Raw genomic sequence first — 22,731 nt, forward strand, 5'->3', positions numbered from 1 at the left:
CGTTAGTTCAGGGATCAGATCCCAGGCATAGCAATACACAAGATCGGTAAAATAACGGAATGCACTCGCTACTACCGCGACCACGATATGCGAACCAATTATAGGTTGTGCACAGCTCGAATGCACAGTAAGTCCGTGGGCTTTATCATGTCGAACGTTTATACCGTCTCTCACAGTTTATAGCTTCCGAGTCAATCCCGCATTTGGACGATACCGTACCTTTACACACAGGGCAGAGGTAACTACCACACTAACTCGAACTGTTCACTCCCGAATCTGAGTAAATTCAATCGCACAGGGATTTTGCATATTAATTATAGTCTCAAAATAAGTCTCACATTTTGCGCTAAATTGTTCTTAGAGCTAACTTGAACATAGCATGACACTCGCGAGTTCAAAGGCATAGAACTAGCGCATCAGTCACAAGCTGCATGGACTGCCCGACTGGATAGACTGAGGACAAAAAACGAATGAGAGTGCTTTCCCCACAGCTCACTCTTTTAAAGATTCCCTAGCTTTATTCAAACGAGGGGAACCTCCACGATTCAATACCCCGACGGTTCAACCGCTTTCTGTGGACAAAGCACTCAATCAATACTCCTGCATACAGGTAGTTGTAAATTCACAGTTAACTCTTTGGACATATCAAAACCATGGAGCATAGGTTTGATAACAGATTTTGTATGTAAAATGATGATGGTCCAGCACTGTGGTAAGCAAAGTTGATAGTTCTGAAGTCACTGTTCTGGGGATCCCAGCTACCAGAAACCCCGCCTCCAAGCTCGCGATTGGCCTCTTTGAAACGTACCGCAGATGGGCAATACATTCCCAACCAACTTACTTTAAATTTCAAACTGAACGCTGATACAAGGCTAGGTACCGCCTGATCTCTAACTTTGCACGGTCCAGAAAGTGTCCGTTAACCACCTGCCTCTCGCACAAAGCTATCCTTTAAAATGAGCCCACAGTGTTATGCAATATTCCAAATACATATTCATGGGGCATATATGATATGTCTCGGTAGATTGTCAATTGTTCCCTTAGGAAAAGAATAGTAACCATTTTTCAAGCCCAGAAAAAGCCCACGACATACGATGTCGGCATGTAAAATATGTCCGGTGTTACGTTTGCTGTTTACCCAACAAAATGAATTAACTCAGCCATAGATCGCTCAACAGAGACTTTGTAATATCTTAGGCCTTCTCTTTTCAATTTCGACTCAGTTAATTTAAAACTGTTAGGTTCTTCAGTCTTCCGAAACTGACTTTGAGTAAATAAATTTATAAACTACCTGAAAGAGAAAACTAAAGGTAACAGTATTACACTTGAAAAAGAAACAACATCTGGTGGGTTATTGTGAAGATACCTCATCAGTCTTTTTAATAATATTCAAATACCATTTTGAATTTAAAATCTACTGTATATTATCCATTGATTCAGTTTTTTAATGATTCCCTTAAAGAGGCAGCTCTCTCTGAATGTCAACATTTTGTTTGTAATTTTCTGTAATGTACAAAGTGGTGATTGACAATTTGGAGAGAGTCCCAGAGAATATTGGCAGCTGTCTTTTCGTTCTTGCTGACACAGTGTAAATAAATGTTTTAAAAAAATGTCTTCGTTTACGCAACAGGAAACGCGCCTCCAGAACTGTGCATGTAGGTACACGCAGTTTCACAAATTTTGACCAACAAAAGACATATTAAAATTCACGGATAAATGATAATTTTAATACAACCCATAAATTAGTTTCTAAAACAGAATTTAAAATGATCTGGATATATTCAGGTTTACGAGATCAAAACAATTCTTCCAAGTCCTCAGGTCCAAACAAAAAAGTCTTATACAATTAAAAGAATTTAAACAAAATAAGACAATCCATTCCCACTGCGTTTTTTTTTTTTTTTTTTTTTTTTTTTTAAATGATATTTGCTCGTGGCATCGACCTCTTGCACCATATGATATCAAGCTGCGTGTAATTGGAAATTTGGAAGTGTAGAGTGTTAAATCTGAGGAAAGGAACGTTAAGGATGACACAAACACCCAGTCCGCAGGCCAGGGATAATTAATCATTTACAATTTTTTTAAACCTGACCCGGTCGGGAATCGAACCCGGGGCCGCCAGGTGACAAGCAGACGCGTTGCCCCCTACACCGCGGAGCCGGACCACTGCTGTCTTTATACTGCCACAATAAAATATGGGCTCCTTTATATTAAACCATTAGCCAATGGTTCCGTTGTATGAACTAGCCTTACCTATTTAATTTCATTAGAAAGCCATTGGTTTAACTCTTACTTCAGTTTTTTCAGAATGTACTCTTATGATCGTTGGTTCCTTTCTGATTAATGCTGTCCACTTATACAAATCATGCCCCCAGTTAAGACAAAGCTTATCACAAATACAATTAAAATGTATAATTGTAAATACTTGTATCATTTGCTGTAAAAAAAAAAAAAAATGTATTAAAAGACAATCATCCTGAATAAATTTTATCAGTACCCTTATAATATTGACTAATGTTAGATGTAATTTGAAAAAAAAAAATGCAATTCTACTATTACTGCATACTACACTAATCACTTTAAGGTATTAGAATTCCAAGCAAAAGGAGAACTGGTAACACTTAATTGAACTGAAATTTCTACCCCAGACACTTCTAGAATTCAAACCTGAATAACCTGTGTGGAAAGCCAGCAGCTGAGCCTCTTCACTAATCTTACTCCCCTCTTACTTCAGTTATTTAAAAATGTTAACAAATTTGACTACAAGTTTCTCTAAACAATTAACTTGGATCAGATAACTCTGAATTCTTATTATGAAACCATTACAGAAATCTTACAGCCACCTATTACACAATAATTCTTCAGCAATTTTTCTCAGTTATGTTTCATACTTGCCCAGCTAGAATAGCCACGAGCAGTACATGAGTGTGCAGTAAGAGTCAAGAAATGTACCTCCTTTGTTAACTGGTCCATTAACTTGGAAGTCCTAAGCTCTTTGATCGTTTAACTTCATACCTACAAGTGGCTTCGAGAACTACTGGTTAACATATAAATGAAGTGTAAATGGTCGTCGGTAATACTCATAAAATTAAGTAATTCCCTCCCTTCCTCTTGTCAATTTTCGTTTGGAAGCATTGTACAGTCCTCGGTACATAAGCGTAGTCACTAAGGGAACAACCTAACTTTTTCTTTCCTATTAACACTGAAGTTAGTGATTTATAGTTATTTTCTAACTGTTTGGTTTGATTCAGTGTTGCCAACCATACAGTTTAGGGAACCTACTTGCCAATACGTTGTCTTTAAGTTATACTTCAGGATTTCTGGGACTGAATGAGCAAATAGAAGCCATTTCTAAAGAACGAGATTTCCAGAACCTGTTCTAGAAAGTTGATTTCCACTGGGGAGGAACAGGAACTGAATGTTCATTTTCCAAGAGTGACACAATGGTTCAGTAGTTAAGAGAATTCCATACCAGCCAGTTTTCACTCAAGTCAAGTAACATTACTTGCTTGCCAATTGGTTCTATTGACAATTGTTAATACATGGATAAACATACTATTCACTTCATTCCTTTTCATATTTGGCTCATTACTGATTTTTTTAATAAAAAAGTTTGGTTGCTACAGAGTATGATCATCTTATGACTGGAAATAAAAAAATTTTAAATACATTATCCTCTCTTGGGAAGGGATGGAGGGATGATCAGCAATAAACAATGAAGGTACAGAACAGTTAAAGTTGCTTCTGAAGCTTAGTTTTTAATTTCTGGGTATTAAAGGATTGTATTGGACATATTGCTCCTATGGGTATAGACTTGCACCACTGGTGTAAACTGACATGGACGTTTTCTAGGAAATAGGTGTTATGATAGAATACTGTATAGTTTTAAATAGTGCTAAAATTATTCGGAACTCCTCTCCCTCCTGTGTCACTGCAGGTTTTATCTCTCTGGATTTATTTTAGTCTTTCTGGTGTGGAGGAGGATAAAAATAACCCTCTCTTTTTTGTTTGTTAGAAATGCTGCTATGTGAATGGTGTTAAAGTGACAACGGTATATTGCTTGCACTTTTTAATAATTGCCTTTTACTGTAGTGTTTTTTTTAAGTGTTTTTGGATAATTTACTTTGTCTATGCTTATATCGATATTGTGAGAGAACTTCAAGGTTAGATTTCCCTAGACTTTTGTCTTGTGTATCTAATAAAGAAACCCATGAACCATTCTCTTTTTTTACTTCAGTTGTATATCTTTGCTACTGTGAGATTATGTTTTAGACAATGCTGTGTTATAACAAGAAGTGGGAAGTCCATGAAATGTTTATGAACTATTGAAAACATACTATATAACATTGGCAGAAAAAATTAATACATATTGTCAATAAAAAAGGCATTGTGTAGTGAAAGTCACAATAATTAATTTCATCGTTATTAGCTCTTTGAGGTTGTCATCAGAAAGGGCATCCATGTGCAAAAACATGCTATACAGATTCATCTTGCCTCATCCCTAAGCCCATATCAAGAAACATGTCTAAGAGGGTAAACATATGTTGGTACATAGACAGTATGTCACTTCCTTATTCATACAGTTTCATACTGTGAAAAGAGCAGTATATTTTGGACATTCAAATGGATGTTATAGAAATTGTCTTTTAAGAAATTTATTTCTGGTAGATTTATTTTCAATGCCATACAAAAATAATATTTATAACAAAATATACAGTACAAAATACTCTAGAATATAACAAAACATGACCTTTGCCTATGTCACATTGTTATTCATACAGACGCCAGTTCTCAAACTAAACATATGAACGAAATGAACCATAGCACCAATCCTAGTACTTTGTGGAGTAACCCTTGGCTTTAATGACAGCTTGACACCTATGCTGCATGGAATTTGCTAGCCTCGCACTCGTTTCATGGCTGATACTGTACCATTCTTGGGTCACCACTGGTTTTAATTAATCTTTCTACTGTGAACCCTAGACTTCAAAAACACCCATAAATGTTCAATAGGGTTTAAGTCAGCAGACTGGGGAGGTATTTTTAATTGTTTTGGAATGTTTCAAATTAAACCACTCCTTGTTCATCACAGCGGTATGTTTGGGGTTGTTATCCTGTTGAAACATGAAGGTCGGTGGTATTGCCAATTTTTCAGCACTTTGTTTAACATTGTTCTTCAAAATATTATTGTACACTACTTTATCCATCGTGTCTTCAATAAATTGAATATTCCCTACACCTTGTGCCGACGTACACCACCACATCGTAACCGATCCACCTCCGTGTTTCACTGGTGGGAATTGTATTGCCCACATCATTGTCCGTATTGATCTTTCTCCATACCCTGTGGGCACCATTGGAACCAAACAGGTCGATTTTAGTTTCATCAGACCAGATGACATTATTCCAAAACTCCTGGCCCTTGTTTATGTGTTCTTTCGCAAAGAGCAGTCTTGCAGCATGGTTCTTCTAACATAGGGCCTCTTACTTGGTACACGGCGATGGTAACAGTATGTCTCAAGTATTATTACAATATTATAAGTCCACCTGTTCAATACAATACAATATGATCCACTATTTCATATGGTCAAATGTTTTTTATACATAATACATAAAAGTCAAAGGTACATGTTTCACCCTCCTTAGGGGCATCATCAGCCTATATCAATCTTAAAAAAATAATAATAATACATATACTTATAAATTATAGGTTAAAATGTTGAAAAATGGTTTCGTAAAACATTATACAATAACAACTAAAACAACGATAATGCACCAAAGTATGTTAAAAGAGAGTGAAATTAACAGTTTGAAGATTAAAATGTGATTAAACATGAGATTTTGAGAGTCTAAAACTAAAATGGATCCATATTTTTATAATATCATTAAGACTGTGAAAGCCTTGAGTATAAAAACAATCATCAAAGAGGGATGTATCTTCAATTCCCAAGTTGAATCCAAGGTGGTAAAATCACTTTCAGTTATTTAAAACGGAAGTATGAATGTAATAAACAAGTTTAAAATGTATATGATTGGGATATCTGAAAGTCAAGAAGAAAATGGAACTTCTGTAGAGGCGATGCTTGTGATAAAACGTATGTCAAAGCTAGCGGAGTTCGGAAATTATGGTAGTAGAATGGATCTAAAAGATTGTCAAGTTGATATATAATTCCGTTGAAACATGTGTTGGAAGAAATGTTCAGGATTTTCTGAAACAAAATGTAGAAGAAAGTATGTTAATAATACCGTGCTGTACAAGAGACTTCCCGTACGTCAAAGATGGCTAATGCGGTACTTACTCGTACGGAGCGTATTAAGTACGTCAGGTTGTTACAGCAACGCTAGCTTGACTGGGTTTTCGACTTCTAGTATTATAACGGTGTGGCTGAGGCAGTGAAGGGCATGGAGGGGGGGTAATGGTGGGTGGATCCTTGCGCGCATGTGTTGTTATTGGCGGGCTGTTAGGAGCAAGATGGGCGGGCCTATCATTTGACGAGGTGGTGGAAGCTTTAGAACAAGAAGTTCTAAAAGTTGGCGGGATTGTATTATGTTTTGAATTCACCATGCCTAATAACTTTGGAGTTAGCTCATATAAAGGATTTTTTGTTTCCGTGATATCGTTAAGATTATGGTCTTTGTTATAGGCTTGGTCTAAAAAGATGTAAAGATTTTCTAATTCATTCATAAGTTTTCCTTTGCCTATGCATTTTAGAATAGTGAGATCTTTATCAATTGATGTGAACTGATGTCCTGTTTCACTCATGTGTGAGCTCATCGCTGAATATTTGTTGTGCTTTAAGGCATTATAATGCTCCATATATCTCGTATGAAAGCTGCGCCCAGTCTGTCCAACATAACTAAATCCACACTGAGCACAAGTGAGTCTGTAAATACCAGATCTCGAAAAACGGCTGTTTTTGTAATTGACTTTATTATGATTGAAAAATATACTTTGATTTGTATTGACTGTTCTGAAAGCAATATTAGTGTCGTATTTCTTCAGTGTGTTGGCGATCTGGTGGATGGCTGGGTTATTGTATGTAAACGTAGCGAAACTAGTTTTTTTAGGTTTATCCGGAATGAGATTCGTGGATAGTTTGTATTTAACTTTACTGATTAACTGGTTAATCATTTCAACCTTGAACCCATTAAGCTTGGCCAAGTTCCTTATGTAGTTTAATTCTATTTTTAAGTTGTTAGGGGATAGTGGGATTTTTAAGGCTCTGTGTATTAAATTATAGAATGACGCTTGTTTTTGAGATTTAGGATGTAAAGAGGAATTATTTATGGTTATAGGAGACTGTGTGGGTTTTCTGTAGATTTGAAAATCGAAAGTATTATTGGCGCGCGTGATCGTTATATCTAAAAAATTTAAGGACTGTTTAACTTCGTCTTCTTTAGTGAATTTTACATTAGGATCAATTTTATTTAAAATCTCTAAAACTTCGTCGCTGTTAGTAACATTTTTGTCAATAACTACAAAAGTGTCGTCAACAAATCTCAGCCATAAACATATACCTTTTATATGTTCTTTAATTTTCGTGTATTCTATTGAGTCCATGTAAATATCGGCCAAGATGCCGGACAAAGGGTCACCCATGGCTAAGCCAGTCTGTTGATAAATCTTGCCATTAAAGGAAAAAAAGTTGTTATTCAATACAAAATTCAGGATCTTCATAAATTCATCAATTTCCAGCTTACTCAGGCTGCTATGTTTTGAAATATTGTCATAGATAATTTTGACTGTTTCTTTAGTAGGTATATTTGGGTACATGTTTATGACATCATAGGAACACATTATATGGTTAGGTTGTAAGTCAAATTTACTTAAAATATCACAAAATTTGATTGAATTCTTTAAAGGAAGTTTATTATTAAACTTGTAATGTTGTTTGAGAAAACCGTGGATATATTTGGAAACTTTATAGGTAGGGCTATTACGGCAGTTAATAATCGGACGTACGGGAAAGTTGTTTTTATGGATTTTAGGTAGGGCTCTGGCTATTGGAATGCTGGGGTTCATGTTGATCAGTCTCTGTTGTTCCTGTTCATTGAGAAGGAATGTGGAGTTCTTAATTAGAGATTTTAAATTACGTTGTATTCTTACGATAGGATCTTTGCTAACTACTGTATAAATCTTATCCTTAAAAAATTCTTCAGTTTTGTTTATGTAATGGTCCTTATCCATTAACACCATAGACCCTCCCTTGTCAGCTATTGTGACTATGATGTTGTTGTCTTCTATTTTCGTTCTCAAATTACTTAGTAAAGATTTTTGATTAGAGTCGGATTTAGCATTAAGTTCTTTAGCTAGTGTAGGTAATTTCTTTTTTATGTCAAATCTAATGTCATTTTGAACTTCAAAGGGGAGTTTAGAGATATTAGCTTCTACCTCAGCCACTGTGGTAATAATATCTAAGTCCTTTTTTTCACTAGGCCAGTTATACTTTGGACCTTTATTCAGGAGTTCCATTTCTGTTCCAGAAAACTGCACGTTGGTTAAATTAACAATTGTGGGTGTGTGAGCATTTGAAGTAGTTGTTCTCTGTTTATCTGTATTCTGTACAATGGATAGTGTTTGAGATTCTTTTAAATGTGATAATTTCTTGTCTAAAGTGGCCTGCTTCTTGTCGAGTAAAACCATCAATTTGTAGTCTACGTGAAATTGGAAAGAATTCCATTCTAATGGGGTTAATGTCTGAGCTACCGTTAAATGAATTTTATATAGTTGTAAGTTCAATTGGGATTTCTTCTTGTATAGTGACTTAATTTCATTCCTTAACCATATTACATTTACTTTATCTTGGACTTTGTTCATACTTGGGATGGTTAAGTTCTTTCTTTGTGTAGGTATCAAAAATTTTGGGATCAATTTTAGTTTTAAACATTGCTTTAAAAATGTTATATCTTTAGACAACTTGGATATTTTAATTTTAAGATTGATAAACCTATTTAGTTTGGAATTTGCCTGGTTGGCTACCATGTTACAAGTGACTATTCTCATTTTGGTTCCGTATTGAAGTTGACGTATGTCTCAAGTATTATTACAATATTATAAGTCCACCTGTTCAATACAATACAATATGATCCACTATTTCATATGGTCAAATGTTTTTTATACATAATACATAAAAGTCAAAGGTACATGTTTCACCCTCCTTAGGGGCATCATCAGCCTATATCAATCTTAAAAAAATAATAATAATACATATACTTATAAATTATAGGTTAAAATGTTGAAAAATGGTTTCGTAAAACATTATACAATAACAACTAAAACAACGATAATGCACCAAAGTATGTTAAAAGAGAGTGAAATTAACAGTTTGAAGATTAAAATGTGATTAAACATGAGATTTTGAGAGTCTAAAACTAAAATGGATCCATATTTTTATAATATCATTAAGACTGTGAAAGCCTTGAGTATAAAAACAATCATCAAAGAGGGATGTATCTTCAATTCCCAAGTTGAATCCAAGGTGGTAAAATCACTTTCAGTTATTTAAAACGGAAGTATGAATGTAATAAACAAGTTTAAAATGTATATGATTGGGATATCTGAAAGTCAAGAAGAAAATGGAACTTCTGTAGAGGCGATGCTTGTGATAAAACGTATGTCAAAGCTAGCGGAGTTCGGAAATTATGGTAGTAGAATGGATCTAAAAGATTGTCAAGTTGATATATAATTCCGTTGAAACATGTGTTGGAAGAAATGTTCAGGATTTTCTGAAACAAAATGTAGAAGAAAGTATGTTAATAATACCGTGCTGTACAAGAGACTTCCCGTACGTCAAAGATGGCTAATGCGGTACTTACTCGTACGGAGCGTATTAAGTACGTCAGGTTGTTACAGCAACGCTAGCTTGACTGGGTTTTCGACTTCTAGTATTATAACGGTGTGGCTGAGGCAGTGAAGGGCATGGAGGGGGGGTAATGGTGGGTGGATCCTTGCGCGCATGTGTTGTTATTGGCGGGCTGTTAGGAGCAAGATGGGCGGGCCTATCATTTGACGAGGTGGTGGAAGCTTTAGAACAAGAAGTTCTAAAAGTTGGCGGGATTGTATTATGTTTTGAATTCACCATGCCTAATAACTTTGGAGTTAGCTCATATAAAGGATTTTTTGTTTCCGTGATATCGTTAAGATTATGGTCTTTGTTATAGGCTTGGTCTAAAAAGATGTAAAGATTTTCTAATTCATTCATAAGTTTTCCTTTGCCTATGCATTTTAGAATAGTGAGATCTTTATCAATTGATGTGAACTGATGTCCTGTTTCACTCATGTGTGAGCTCATCGCTGAATATTTGTTGTGCTTTAAGGCATTATAATGCTCCATATATCTCGTATGAAAGCTGCGCCCAGTCTGTCCAACATAACTAAATCCACACTGAGCACAAGTGAGTCTGTAAATACCAGATCTCGAAAAACGGCTGTTTTTGTAATTGACTTTATTATGATTGAAAAATATACTTTGATTTGTATTGACTGTTCTGAAAGCAATATTAGTGTCGTATTTCTTCAGTGTGTTGGCGATCTGGTGGATGGCTGGGTTATTGTATGTAAACGTAGCGAAACTAGTTTTTTTAGGTTTATCCGGAATGAGATTCGTGGATAGTTTGTATTTAACTTTACTGATTAACTGGTTAATCATTTCAACCTTGAACCCATTAAGCTTGGCCAAGTTCCTTATGTAGTTTAATTCTATTTTTAAGTTGTTAGGGGATAGTGGGATTTTTAAGGCTCTGTGTATTAAATTATAGAATGACGCTTGTTTTTGAGATTTAGGATGTAAAGAGGAATTATTTATGGTTATAGGAGACTGTGTGGGTTTTCTGTAGATTTGAAAATCGAAAGTATTATTGGCGCGCGTGATCGTTATATCTAAAAAATTTAAGGACTGTTTAACTTCGTCTTCTTTAGTGAATTTTACATTAGGATCAATTTTATTTAAAATCTCTAAAACTTCGTCGCTGTTAGTAACATTTTTGTCAATAACTACAAAAGTGTCGTCAACAAATCTCAGCCATAAACATATACCTTTTATATGTTCTTTAATTTTCGTGTATTCTATTGAGTCCATGTAAATATCGGCCAAGATGCCGGACAAAGGGTCACCCATGGCTAAGCCAGTCTGTTGATAAATCTTGCCATTAAAGGAAAAAAAGTTGTTATTCAATACAAAATTCAGGATCTTCATAAATTCATCAATTTCCAGCTTACTCAGGCTGCTATGTTTTGAAATATTGTCATAGATAATTTTGACTGTTTCTTTAGTAGGTATATTTGGGTACATGTTTATGACATCATAGGAACACATTATATGGTTAGGTTGTAAGTCAAATTTACTTAAAATATCACAAAATTTGATTGAATTCTTTAAAGGAAGTTTATTATTAAACTTGTAATGTTGTTTGAGAAAACCGTGGATATATTTGGAAACTTTATAGGTAGGGCTATTACGGCAGTTAATAATCGGACGTACGGGAAAGTTGTTTTTATGGATTTTAGGTAGGGCTCTGGCTATTGGAATGCTGGGGTTCATGTTGATCAGTCTCTGTTGTTCCTGTTCATTGAGAAGGAATGTGGAGTTCTTAATTAGAGATTTTAAATTACGTTGTATTCTTACGATAGGATCTTTGCTAACTACTGTATAAATCTTATCCTTAAAAAATTCTTCAGTTTTGTTTATGTAATGGTCCTTATCCATTAACACCATAGACCCTCCCTTGTCAGCTATTGTGACTATGATGTTGTTGTCTTCTATTTTCGTTCTCAAATTACTTAGTAAAGATTTTTGATTAGAGTCGGATTTAGCATTAAGTTCTTTAGCTAGTGTAGGTAATTTCTTTTTTATGTCAAATCTAATGTCATTTTGAACTTCAAAGGGGAGTTTAGAGATATTAGCTTCTACCTCAGCCACTGTGGTAATAATATCTAAGTCCTTTTTTTCACTAGGCCAGTTATACTTTGGACCTTTATTCAGGAGTTCCATTTCTGTTCCAGAAAACTGCACGTTGGTTAAATTAACAATTGTGGGTGTGTGAGCATTTGAAGTAGTTGTTCTCTGTTTATCTGTATTCTGTACAATGGATAGTGTTTGAGATTCTTTTAAATGTGATAATTTCTTGTCTAAAGTGGCCTGCTTCTTGTCGAGTAAAACCATCAATTTGTAGTCTACGTGAAATTGGAAAGAATTCCATTCTAATGGGGTTAATGTCTGAGCTACCGTTAAATGAATTTTATATAGTTGTAAGTTCAATTGGGATTTCTTCTTGTATAGTGACTTAATTTCATTCCTTAACCATATTACATTTACTTTATCTTGGACTTTGTTCATACTTGGGATGGTTAAGTTCTTTCTTTGTGTAGGTATCAAAAATTTTGGGATCAATTTTAGTTTTAAACATTGCTTTAAAAATGTTATATCTTTAGACAACTTGGATATTTTAATTTTAAGATTGATAAACCTATTTAGTTTGGAATTTGCCTGGTTGGCTACCATGTTACAAGTGACTATTCTCATTTTGGTTCCGTATTGAAGTTGACGTATGTCTCAAGTATTATTACAATATTATAAGTCCACCTGTTCAATACCAATACAATATGATCCACTATTTCATATGGTCAAATGTTTTTTATCAATTGATAAAGATCTCACTATTCTAAAATGCATAGGCAAAGGAAAACTTATGAATGAATTAGAAAATCTTTACATCTTTTTAGACCAAGCCTATAACAAAGACCATAATCTTAACGATATCACGGAAACAAAAAATCCTTTATATGAGCTAACTCCAAAGTTATTAGGCATGGTGAATTCAAAACATAATACAATCCCGCCAACTTTTAGAACTTCTTGTTCTAAAGCTTCCACCACCTCGTCAAATGATAGGCCCGCCCATCTTGCTCCTAACAGCCCGCCAATAACAACACATGCGCGCAAGGATCCACCCACCATTACCCCCCCTCCATGCCCTTCACTGCCTCAGCCACACCGTTATAATACTAGAAGTCGAAAACCCAGTCAAGCTAGCGTTGCTGTAACAACCTGACGTACTTAATACGCTCCGTACGAGTAAGTACCGCATTAGCCATCTTTGACGTACGGGAAGTCTCTTGTACAGCACGGTATTATTAACATACTTTCTTCTACATTTTGTTTCAGAAAATCCTGAACATTTCTTCCAACACGTTTCAACGGAATTATATATCAACTTGACAATCTTTTAGATCCATTCTACTACCATAATTTCCGAACTCCGCTAGCTTTGACATACGTTTTATCACAAGCATCGCCTCTACAGAAGTTCCATTTTCTTCTTGACTTTCAGATATCCCAATCATATACATTTTAAACTTGTTTATTACATTCATACTTCCGTTTTAAATAACTGAAAGTGATTTTACCACCTTGGATTCAACTTGGGAATTGAAGATACATCCCTCTTTGATGATTGTTTTTATACTCAAGGCTTTCACAGTCTTAATGATATTATAAAAATATGGATCCATTTTAGTTTTAGACTCTCAAAATCTCATGTTTAATCACATTTTAATCTTCAAACTGTTAATTTCACTCTCTTTTAACATACTTTGGTGCATTATCGTTGTTTTAGTTGTTATTGTATAATGTTTTACGAAACCATTTTTCAACATTTTAACCTATAATTTATAAGTATATGTATTATTATTTTTTTTTTTAAGATTGATATAGGCTGATGATGCCCCTAAGGAGGGTGAAACATGTACCTTTGACTTTTATGTATTATGTATAAAAAACATTTGACCATATGAAATAGTGGATCATATTGTATTGTATTGAACAGGTGGACTTATAATATTGTAATAATACTTGAGACATACGTCAACTTCAATACGGAACCAAAATGAGAATAGTCACTTGTAACATGGTAGCCAACCAGGCAAATTCCAAACTAAATAGGTTTATCAATCTTAAAATTAAAATATCCAAGTTGTCTAAAGATATAACATTTTTAAAGCAATGTTTAAAACTAAAATTGATCCCAAAATTTTTGATACCTACACAAAGAAAGAACTTAACCATCCCAAGTATGAACAAAGTCCAAGATAAAGTAAATGTAATATGGTTAAGGAATGAAATTAAGTCACTATACAAGAAGAAATCCCAATTGAACTTACAACTATATAAAATTCATTTAACGGTAGCTCAGACATTAACCCCATTAGAATGGAATTCTTTCCAATTTCACGTAGACTACAAATTGATGGTTTTACTCGACAAGAAGCAGGCCACTTTAGACAAGAAATTATCACATTTAAAAGAATCTCAAACACTATCCATTGTACAGAATACAGATAAACAGAGAACAACTACTTCAAATGCTCACACACCCACAATTGTTAATTTAACCAACGTGCAGTTTTCTGGAACAGAAATGGAACTCCTGAATAAAGGTCCAAAGTATAACTGGCCTAGTGAAAAAAAGGACTTAGATATTATTACCACAGTGGCTGAGGTAGAAGCTAATATCTCTAAACTCCCCTTTGAAGTTCAAAATGACATTAGATTTGACATAAAAAAGAAATTACCTACACTAGCTAAAGAACTTAATGCTAAATCCGACTCTAATCAAAAATCTTTACTAAGTAATTTGAGAACGAAAATAGAAGACAACAACATCATAGTCACAATAGCTGACAAGGGAGGGTCTATGGTGTTAATGGATAAGGACCATTACATAAACAAAACTGAAGAATTTTTTAAGGATACGATTTATACAGTAGTTAGCAAAGATCCTATCGTAAGAATACAACGTAATTTAAAATCTCTAATTAAGAACTCCACATTCCTTCTCAATGAACAGGAACAACAGAGACTGATCAACATGAACCCCAGCATTCCAATAGCCAGAGCCCTACCTAAAATCCATAAAAACAACTTTCCCGTACGTCCGATTATTAACTGCCGTAATAGCCCTACCTATAAAGTTTCCAAATATATCCACGGTTTTCTCAAACAACATTACAAGTTTAATAATAAACTTCCTTTAAAGAATTCAATCAAATTTTGTGATATTTTAAGTAAATTTGACTTACAACCTAACCATATAATGTGTTCCTATGATGTCATAAACATGTACCCAAATATACCTACTAAAGAAACAGTCAAAATTATCTATGACAATATTTCAAAACATAGCAGCCTGAGTAAGCTGGAAATTGATGAATTTATGAAGATCCTGAATTTTGTATTGAATAACAACTTTTTTTCCTTTAATGGCAAGATTTATCAACAGACTGGCTTAGCCATGGGTGACCCTTTGTCCGGCATCTTGGCCGATATTTACATGGACTCAATAGAATACACGAAAATTAAAGAACATATAAAAGGTATATGTTTATGGCTGAGATTTGTTGACGACACTTTTGTAGTTATTGACAAAAATGTTACTAACAGCGACGAAGTTTTAGAGATTTTAAATAAAATTGATCCTAATGTAAAATTCACTAAAGAAGACGAAGTTAAACAGTCCTTAAATTTTTTAGATATAACGATCACGCGCGCCAATAATACTTTCGATTTTCAAATCTACAGAAAACCCACACAGTCTCCTATAACCATAAATAATTCCTCTTTACATCCTAAATCTCAAAAACAAGCGTCATTCTATAATTTAATACACAGAGCCTTAAAAATCCCACTATCCCCTAACAACTTAAAAATAGAATTAAACTACATAAGGAACTTGGCCAAGCTTAATGGGTTCAAGGTTGAAATGATTAACCAGTTAATCAGTAAAGTTAAATACAAACTATCCACGAATCTCATTCCGGATAAACCTAAAAAAACTAGTTTCGCTACGTTTACATACAATAACCCAGCCATCCACCAGATCGCCAACACACTGAAGAAATACGACACTAATATTGCTTTCAGAACAGTCAATACAAATCAAAGTATATTTTTCAATCATAATAAAGTCAATTACAAAAACAGCCGTTTTTCGAGATCTGGTATTTACAGACTCACTTGTGCTCAGTGTGGATTTAGTTATGTTGGACAGACTGGGCGCAGCTTTCATACGAGATATATGGAGCATTATAATGCCTTAAAGCACAACAAATATTCAGCGATGAGCTCACACATGAGTGAAACAGGACATCAGTTCACATCAATTGATAAAGATCTCACTATTCTAAAATGCATAGGCAAAGGAAAACTTATGAATGAATTAGAAAATCTTTACATCTTTTTAGACCAAGCCTATAACAAAGACCATAATCTTAACGATATCACGGAAACAAAAAATCCTTTATATGAGCTAACTCCAAAGTTATTAGGCATGGTGAATTCAAAACATAATACAATCCCGCCAACTTTTAGAACTTCTTGTTCTAAAGCTTCCACCACCTCGTCAAATGATAGGCCCGCCCATCTTGCTCCTAACAGCCCGCCAATAACAACACATGCGCGCAAGGATCCACCCACCATTACCCCCCCTCCATGCCCTTCACTGCCTCAGCCACACCGTTATAATACTAGAAGTCGAAAACCCAGTCAAGCTAGCGTTGCTGTAACAACCTGACGTACTTAATACGCTCCGTACGAGTAAGTACCGCATTAGCCATCTTTGACGTACGGGAAGTCTCTTGTACAGCACGGTATTATTAACATACTTTCTTCTACATTTTGTTTCAGAAAATCCTGAACATTTCTTCCAACACGTTTCAACGGAATTATATATCAACTTGACAATCTTTTAGATCCATTCTACTACCATAATTTCCGAACTCCGCTAGCTTTGACATACGTTTTATCACAAGCATCGCCTCTACAGAAGTTCCATTTTCTTCTTGACTTTCAGATATCCCAATCATATACATTTTAAACTTGTTTATTACATTCATACTTCCGTTTTAAATAACTGAAAGTGATTTTACCACCTTGGATTCAACTTGGGAATTGAAGATACATCCCTCTTTGATGATTGTTTTTATACTCAAGGCTTTCACAGTCTTAATGATATTATAAAAATATGGATCCATTTTAGTTTTAGACTCTCAAAATCTCATGTTTAATCACATTTTAATCTTCAAACTGTTAATTTCACTCTCTTTTAACATACTTTGGTGCATTATCGTTGTTTTAGTTGTTATTGTATAATGTTTTACGAAACCATTTTTCAACATTTTAACCTATAATTTATAAGTATATGTATTATTATTATTTTTTTAAGATTGATATAGGCTGATGATGCCCCTAAGGAGGGTGAAACATGTACCTTTGACTTTTATGTATTATGTATAAAAAACATTTGACCATATGAAATAGTGGATCATATTGTATTGTATTGAACAGGTGGACTTATAATATTGTAATAATACTTGAGACATACGTCAACTTCAATACGGAACCAAAATGAGAATAGTCACTTGTAAGATGGTAACAGTGTCGATGTAAAAGTCGCCGCACCATCTGAGTACACATTTTCTTCCCAGTAGCAGCTTCTAGCTCTGCCCACAGCTTTGAGTCACTTATGAGAGGGTTGGATTTCACTCTCCTCACAATAAGTCTTTTTGTTTGTGGACTTAGTTTCCTTTGTTTGGGTTTTCTTGGCATATTCTTCACTGACCCTTCGTACTTAAACTTATTAACGACATATTGAACAGTGGCATGACTTTTCTTCACAGTAAGACCTATTTTTCACAGGGAGTGCCTTCTAAGTGCTAGTTTGACAATTGTCTGTCTCAGCTCATACCCAAGCTCTTTACCATTCCCCATTTCTACCAGCACTATCACAGGTCTAAGACAAACACAATCGGCAACACCTCTCCTCGCACCACACCTACTTACGTATGCCCTGTTCAATGTTGTCGGATGATGCCATCTGTACTAGTGTATGAATAAGAAAGTGACTTGAAGTTTTGGAGTGTATGCAGTTTTTATTTGTGTAAACACAAATTATTTGCACTCAAAAAGTATTCGTGCGTTGAGTGTTCATTTCTTGTTATTGCATTCATGACACACAACTCTAAATTAGTAATTTCCATAACTATATAGGCATATGGAATGATTTATAATGAAATGGGTTGTGTATGAATAGGAAAGTGACATACTGTATATTGTGTAGTGAAATACCTGAGATTTAGAAAAAAAAATGTTAATGGTCTCCAGGAATTTGGTTGACCATTATATTTAAATAAAATTTCTGCATCAGTAAATACAGAAGCCCTTCAAACAATAATACTGTTTCACTCTTCCTGTTCATGCAGCTTCCTTAGAAGCAGGATGTTTTGACTTTTAAATTGCATACTAGTTTATTCTTATGTCCTGAGTTATCCAGGGATTGAATTTAGATACCTAACCTATTATCTTCACCACTCACAACTTTCATCACTTTCCCTCTTAGCTTTCCATATCTGCCCTCTGAAGTATCTGTAATGTTGATCGTAGCATTTTATTCCTCAATCATCACTTTTTTTTCTTTTTTCCCCCCTCAAACTTGATGTCAAAATATTTATTTTTTAAGATATTCTCTACAACATGAAGATTGGGTGTTTTTTACCTAAGTGTTACACTCTGCCTCTTTCTTTCCTTTTTTCACTTGAAAGTGGTGCGTGTATTTTATTTTAATTTACAACTGTTTAATGAGTGTGCTGCCAGTGGGTTTTAGACCAGTGACTTACAGGTATATTACATAGCTCAGTAAGTGAAATTATACTTCGAACAAGTGAATTCAGTTCTGTTCTTGTATCTGATATCTCTACTAGTCAACTCGATTGTTGCTCGTAGTTCATGACATTAAACATGCTTATAAAGTGTCTTAAGTACAATGTGTAACAAAGCCAGTAGGTAGGAGTTCTATGGGTTTTACGCAGAAGGCAAGGAGAGTAGAAAAGATGGAGGCATATTATTTATAACAGTACTATCCTTGTCTGTACAGGGTATTTCCTTCTTCATAAATATATAATTTTTTGTTTTCCAGAATATTCTGTAACATTACTGGTATTTTTACAGGGAGTATAAATTATAAAGGATAATGCTGATCATTTGAAGAATTGTAGATATTCCTATGTTTTTCAAAACGTGATCATATCTGATGAGGTTATTGTTGTTAATATCAAGTAATATATTGATGTCCTGTTGGTTTTGCTAGTGAAGCCGTAAGAATTTACGTATACGCTAATCTCTATTCTTACTGGCATTTTGTAAATCTCAAATAATGACATACTTTTGTCTGGGGGGGAGATTGTATTTTAGTTTTTGTTAAACTCTACTTGGTCTGCCATTTTTATTTGAATATATTTGAAAAGGAATTTTCAGTGAATTTTTAATTTATTTTTTAAATATAGAAGTAATTCAAAACTAAGTCCAATAATCTCTTGCTTTCAAGTTCCATTATATTTTAATTGTTTCCTTCATATTGATATTTTATTATGTGTTTGTATGTTTTGGAATTGTATAGGTGAGGATGCAAGCACAGATATAGGATCACCAACAAAAATGTGTGGAATGGGTGAATTTAAAGAGAAGCTTCAAGCGAAGAAGAATCTCCTGGTTTATGGTGTAAGTAATTTCTTTTAGATTTTTTATATTTCTGTTCATATTTTCATTCACTATTCCCTTACCATTGTGCTTCCTATCCCTATTGCACATTAGGGATTCAAGAAATGTGTTCCTTTATCCTCACCACTGTCTGCTGTGTTGGAACTGCATGTGAGCTGCAAGTCTCTCAGCCTGTGTTCAGTTTTGAAGTGCATCACCCTACCTTGAAAATTACTCTCCTGGTATGCAGCTATAGATATATACATAAAACTGAATAAACCATTTGATAGATTATTGTACGTTACTCTTTTTTCTGCTCTTCAATTTTGAAATGATTTTTGTTTTATAGATCCAGCAGCATTTAGCCCCATCTACTCCCCTTACTGGGCGGAGGTACCTCAGTAACAAAGAAAATAACCAGAATATCACTCCAGTATCAACAGCCACTCAGAGTGTGAGTCGTCTGCAAAGTTTGTTGGCTGGCCGACATTCAAGTCCAAGTGAAACACTCTCTGAAATATTCTCGTATGTATTTGTACCTGTTATAGTTTATTTTCCAGAGCCTCTCTATTCTAAATACTTGGTCAGGATACCTTGCATTGGCCTTCATTACCATACTTCGTGATTTTTCAATCTTGGGAAAACTGAATTAGTATTGAATTTGAGTTTCTTCATCCACTTAAACCAATGGCAGTTTATATGTTAAAGTATTAAGCCTTTTAAAATCTTGAAATCACCAATGTTTTGCCCCAGTAATATTCGCGATTGGGTAAATTAAACTAGGTTTTCCTTTGAAGAATTTAATTTGATGTAAAATGCCTGAGGTTATGCATTCTTTTTCATGTTACAGGAATGCAACAGGAAATGCCAACTATTCTTGTTAAATGTTTGTCCTTTTCCATTACTTATATTTCTGTCACTTGTATGCTGTTTATGCTGTGGTTTAATAGTAGTAATATTATCGGTACCAGAGAATAGGGGTTGCCTAGCCAAGGCAATAAAGGCGTGCCAAGTTCACCTGGGAGGATGTGGGTTCAATTCCCCTTCAGGAAGTCTAAAAATGTTCAAAATAAGATATCCACTTGTGGAGCGGCACATGGCCCTGACGTTCTCAGTGTACATTGGAAATGAGTCCCAGGTTAATTCCTGCAAGCAAAGGTGGCCAAGCATAGGGCTAACTACTCTGTCCCACTTAGCTCCGAGGATAAGAGTAGTGGAAGTCTTTACCTTTTGCTCCTCCAAAGGCGTTTATGGCCTACACAGGAAAGGCTTTGCTTGCATTGCTTTAAAAATCCTACAAAAACACTAGACACAAACAGTGGAACTTCTTTGTGACCTTTAAACTAAATATAATTTATAATGTTTCTCAGTTTAGAACACAAAATATAACGCTGAGAACACTGTGACATTCCTGTGAAAGACAATTTCTGCTTAAAATTGTTCGTTTTATGTTTTATATTTGACAGAATGAAAAGCTTAGAAGTTATATTAACTGAATTTACACTGGAAAAAAAAATACAGGATTCCTTTTTAACTAAATTGATCGTAAACTCCCTTCTTAACACCGGTAAAAAGAAAGAATCTCGCTGTCACCCTACTGTCCCAACATCAAATCCTAATCACAGAAGCCCAAGAAACAAAATAAACAGATGAAACATGCTTGTGAGTTAGAAACGTACAGGATCTTAAACGGTAAAATTGGCAAGAATGTATTGAAAACTTACCCCATATCTCGGTGCATGCTTGTTTGTCAGCAAGATTATAGATTCGGTCATGGAACTTCATTCCCCCAACAACCAAGTCCCAACACTTTCCCTCTGATATACAAATAAAATCTACTCCCTCACAAATGTGCATGTGCCAGTTAACGAGGCAAACAAGGAAGCTCCAGATCCAGATAACTTCTGGGAAGAACTTGAAAACATCCTTTCTGAAATTCTTTTTTAAAAAAGAACACACAGTCCTACTAGTTTGTGACTTGAGTTCCCATCTCAACAAAGAAAGAAAATTTCAGAATATTGTAGGAAACTACCCTGCCAATCCGAAAGCTTATCGTGTCTGAGAAAAACTAGTGGAACTCTGCGAGGTGTTCAACGTGGTTCTGAAATTGACTGCTTTTAGAAACCATGGAGGTCCCTGAACCACATACTTGGTGAGATCCGAATCGGTCACATTGGTATCGCAAGAAAAGCACAAGAAGTGATCCAGAATATCAAGGTACAATTTCTCATCACTTGCACATTCTGGATCTTTACAAAATCAGTCAATCTCCTTCCTGGAAATGCAGAGAAGGGACAAAGGCCCAAGAAACATGAAGAGAAAACTATGAACCAATCGGAAGCTGGAATCACTAGATCCAAATAATTGGGAACTGTTGAAAGATAAACCATGTTTGAAATGGATAAGGTGATAATACCCTTAACAAAATCGAGGAAACGTACAGTGTGGACTAAAGAATGCGATGAAGCAATAAAGCAGAGACAGCTTGCCTGGTGGAGATGGGACACGCAGAAGAATCCAGGTAACAGGCAAGCATTCTGGAAACTAGGAAGTGCATAGCCAAAATTGTCTGCAGATTGAAACATGCTTTCAACAAAAACTAGTACAGAATAACCAACATTTCAAGGAAAACTACACCTGAGGTTTCTACAAAAACCTTGAAAAGCAACCTCATAAAATGCATCCCACCAATCCTGCCCTTTAACGGCCCTGATGGTAAAGTTGCTTACAATAAGGGCAGTTATGAAATCCTGGCAGAGTACTTTGGGTCTCTCCTTGACCATGAGGCTCCAAAATCAAAATTCACCCTCGAAGAAAACATACCCGTCAAACCTATCTCCAGCTGCCAGAGAAGAAATCCAACATCATCCAGTCACTCAACAACAACAACAACAACAACAACAACAACAAAGCGCCAATTAATCAGTCACCACTGATCTCCATTTATGGCAGTCGTCCAGGTGGCAGATTCCCTATGTGGTGACCTAGTCTTTTCTTAAATAATTGCAAAGAATTCAGAAATTTATTGAACATCACCCTTGGTAAATTATTCCAATCCCTAACTCGTCTTCTTATAAACAAATATTTGCCCTAATTTGTCTTCTTGAATTCCAACTTTATCTCCATATTGTGATCTTTCCTACTTTTAAAATCACCACTCAAACTTATTAGTCTACTAAAGTCATTCCATGCCATCTCTCCACTG

At 35.0% G+C, this 22,731-nt stretch overlaps 1 protein-coding gene across 1 annotated transcript in view; it reads left to right on the top strand.

Moving 5' to 3' along the window:
• The window catches only part of LOC136872483 (retinoblastoma-like protein 1), a 158,224-nt gene that overhangs the window by 63,735 nt on the left and 71,758 nt on the right, over positions 1-22,731 (top strand). The window contains exons 8-9 of the mRNA XM_067146289.2: positions 19,447-19,547; positions 19,876-20,051. Of these exons, the coding sequence (XP_067002390.2) occupies positions 19,447-19,547; positions 19,876-20,051 (277 nt within the window). The remainder of the gene's footprint in view (positions 1-19,446; positions 19,548-19,875; positions 20,052-22,731) is intronic.

Source organism: Anabrus simplex, chromosome 4 (genome assembly GCF_040414725.1).
Source record: "Anabrus simplex isolate iqAnaSimp1 chromosome 4, ASM4041472v1, whole genome shotgun sequence".
NCBI lineage: Eukaryota > Metazoa > Arthropoda > Insecta > Orthoptera > Tettigoniidae > Anabrus > Anabrus simplex.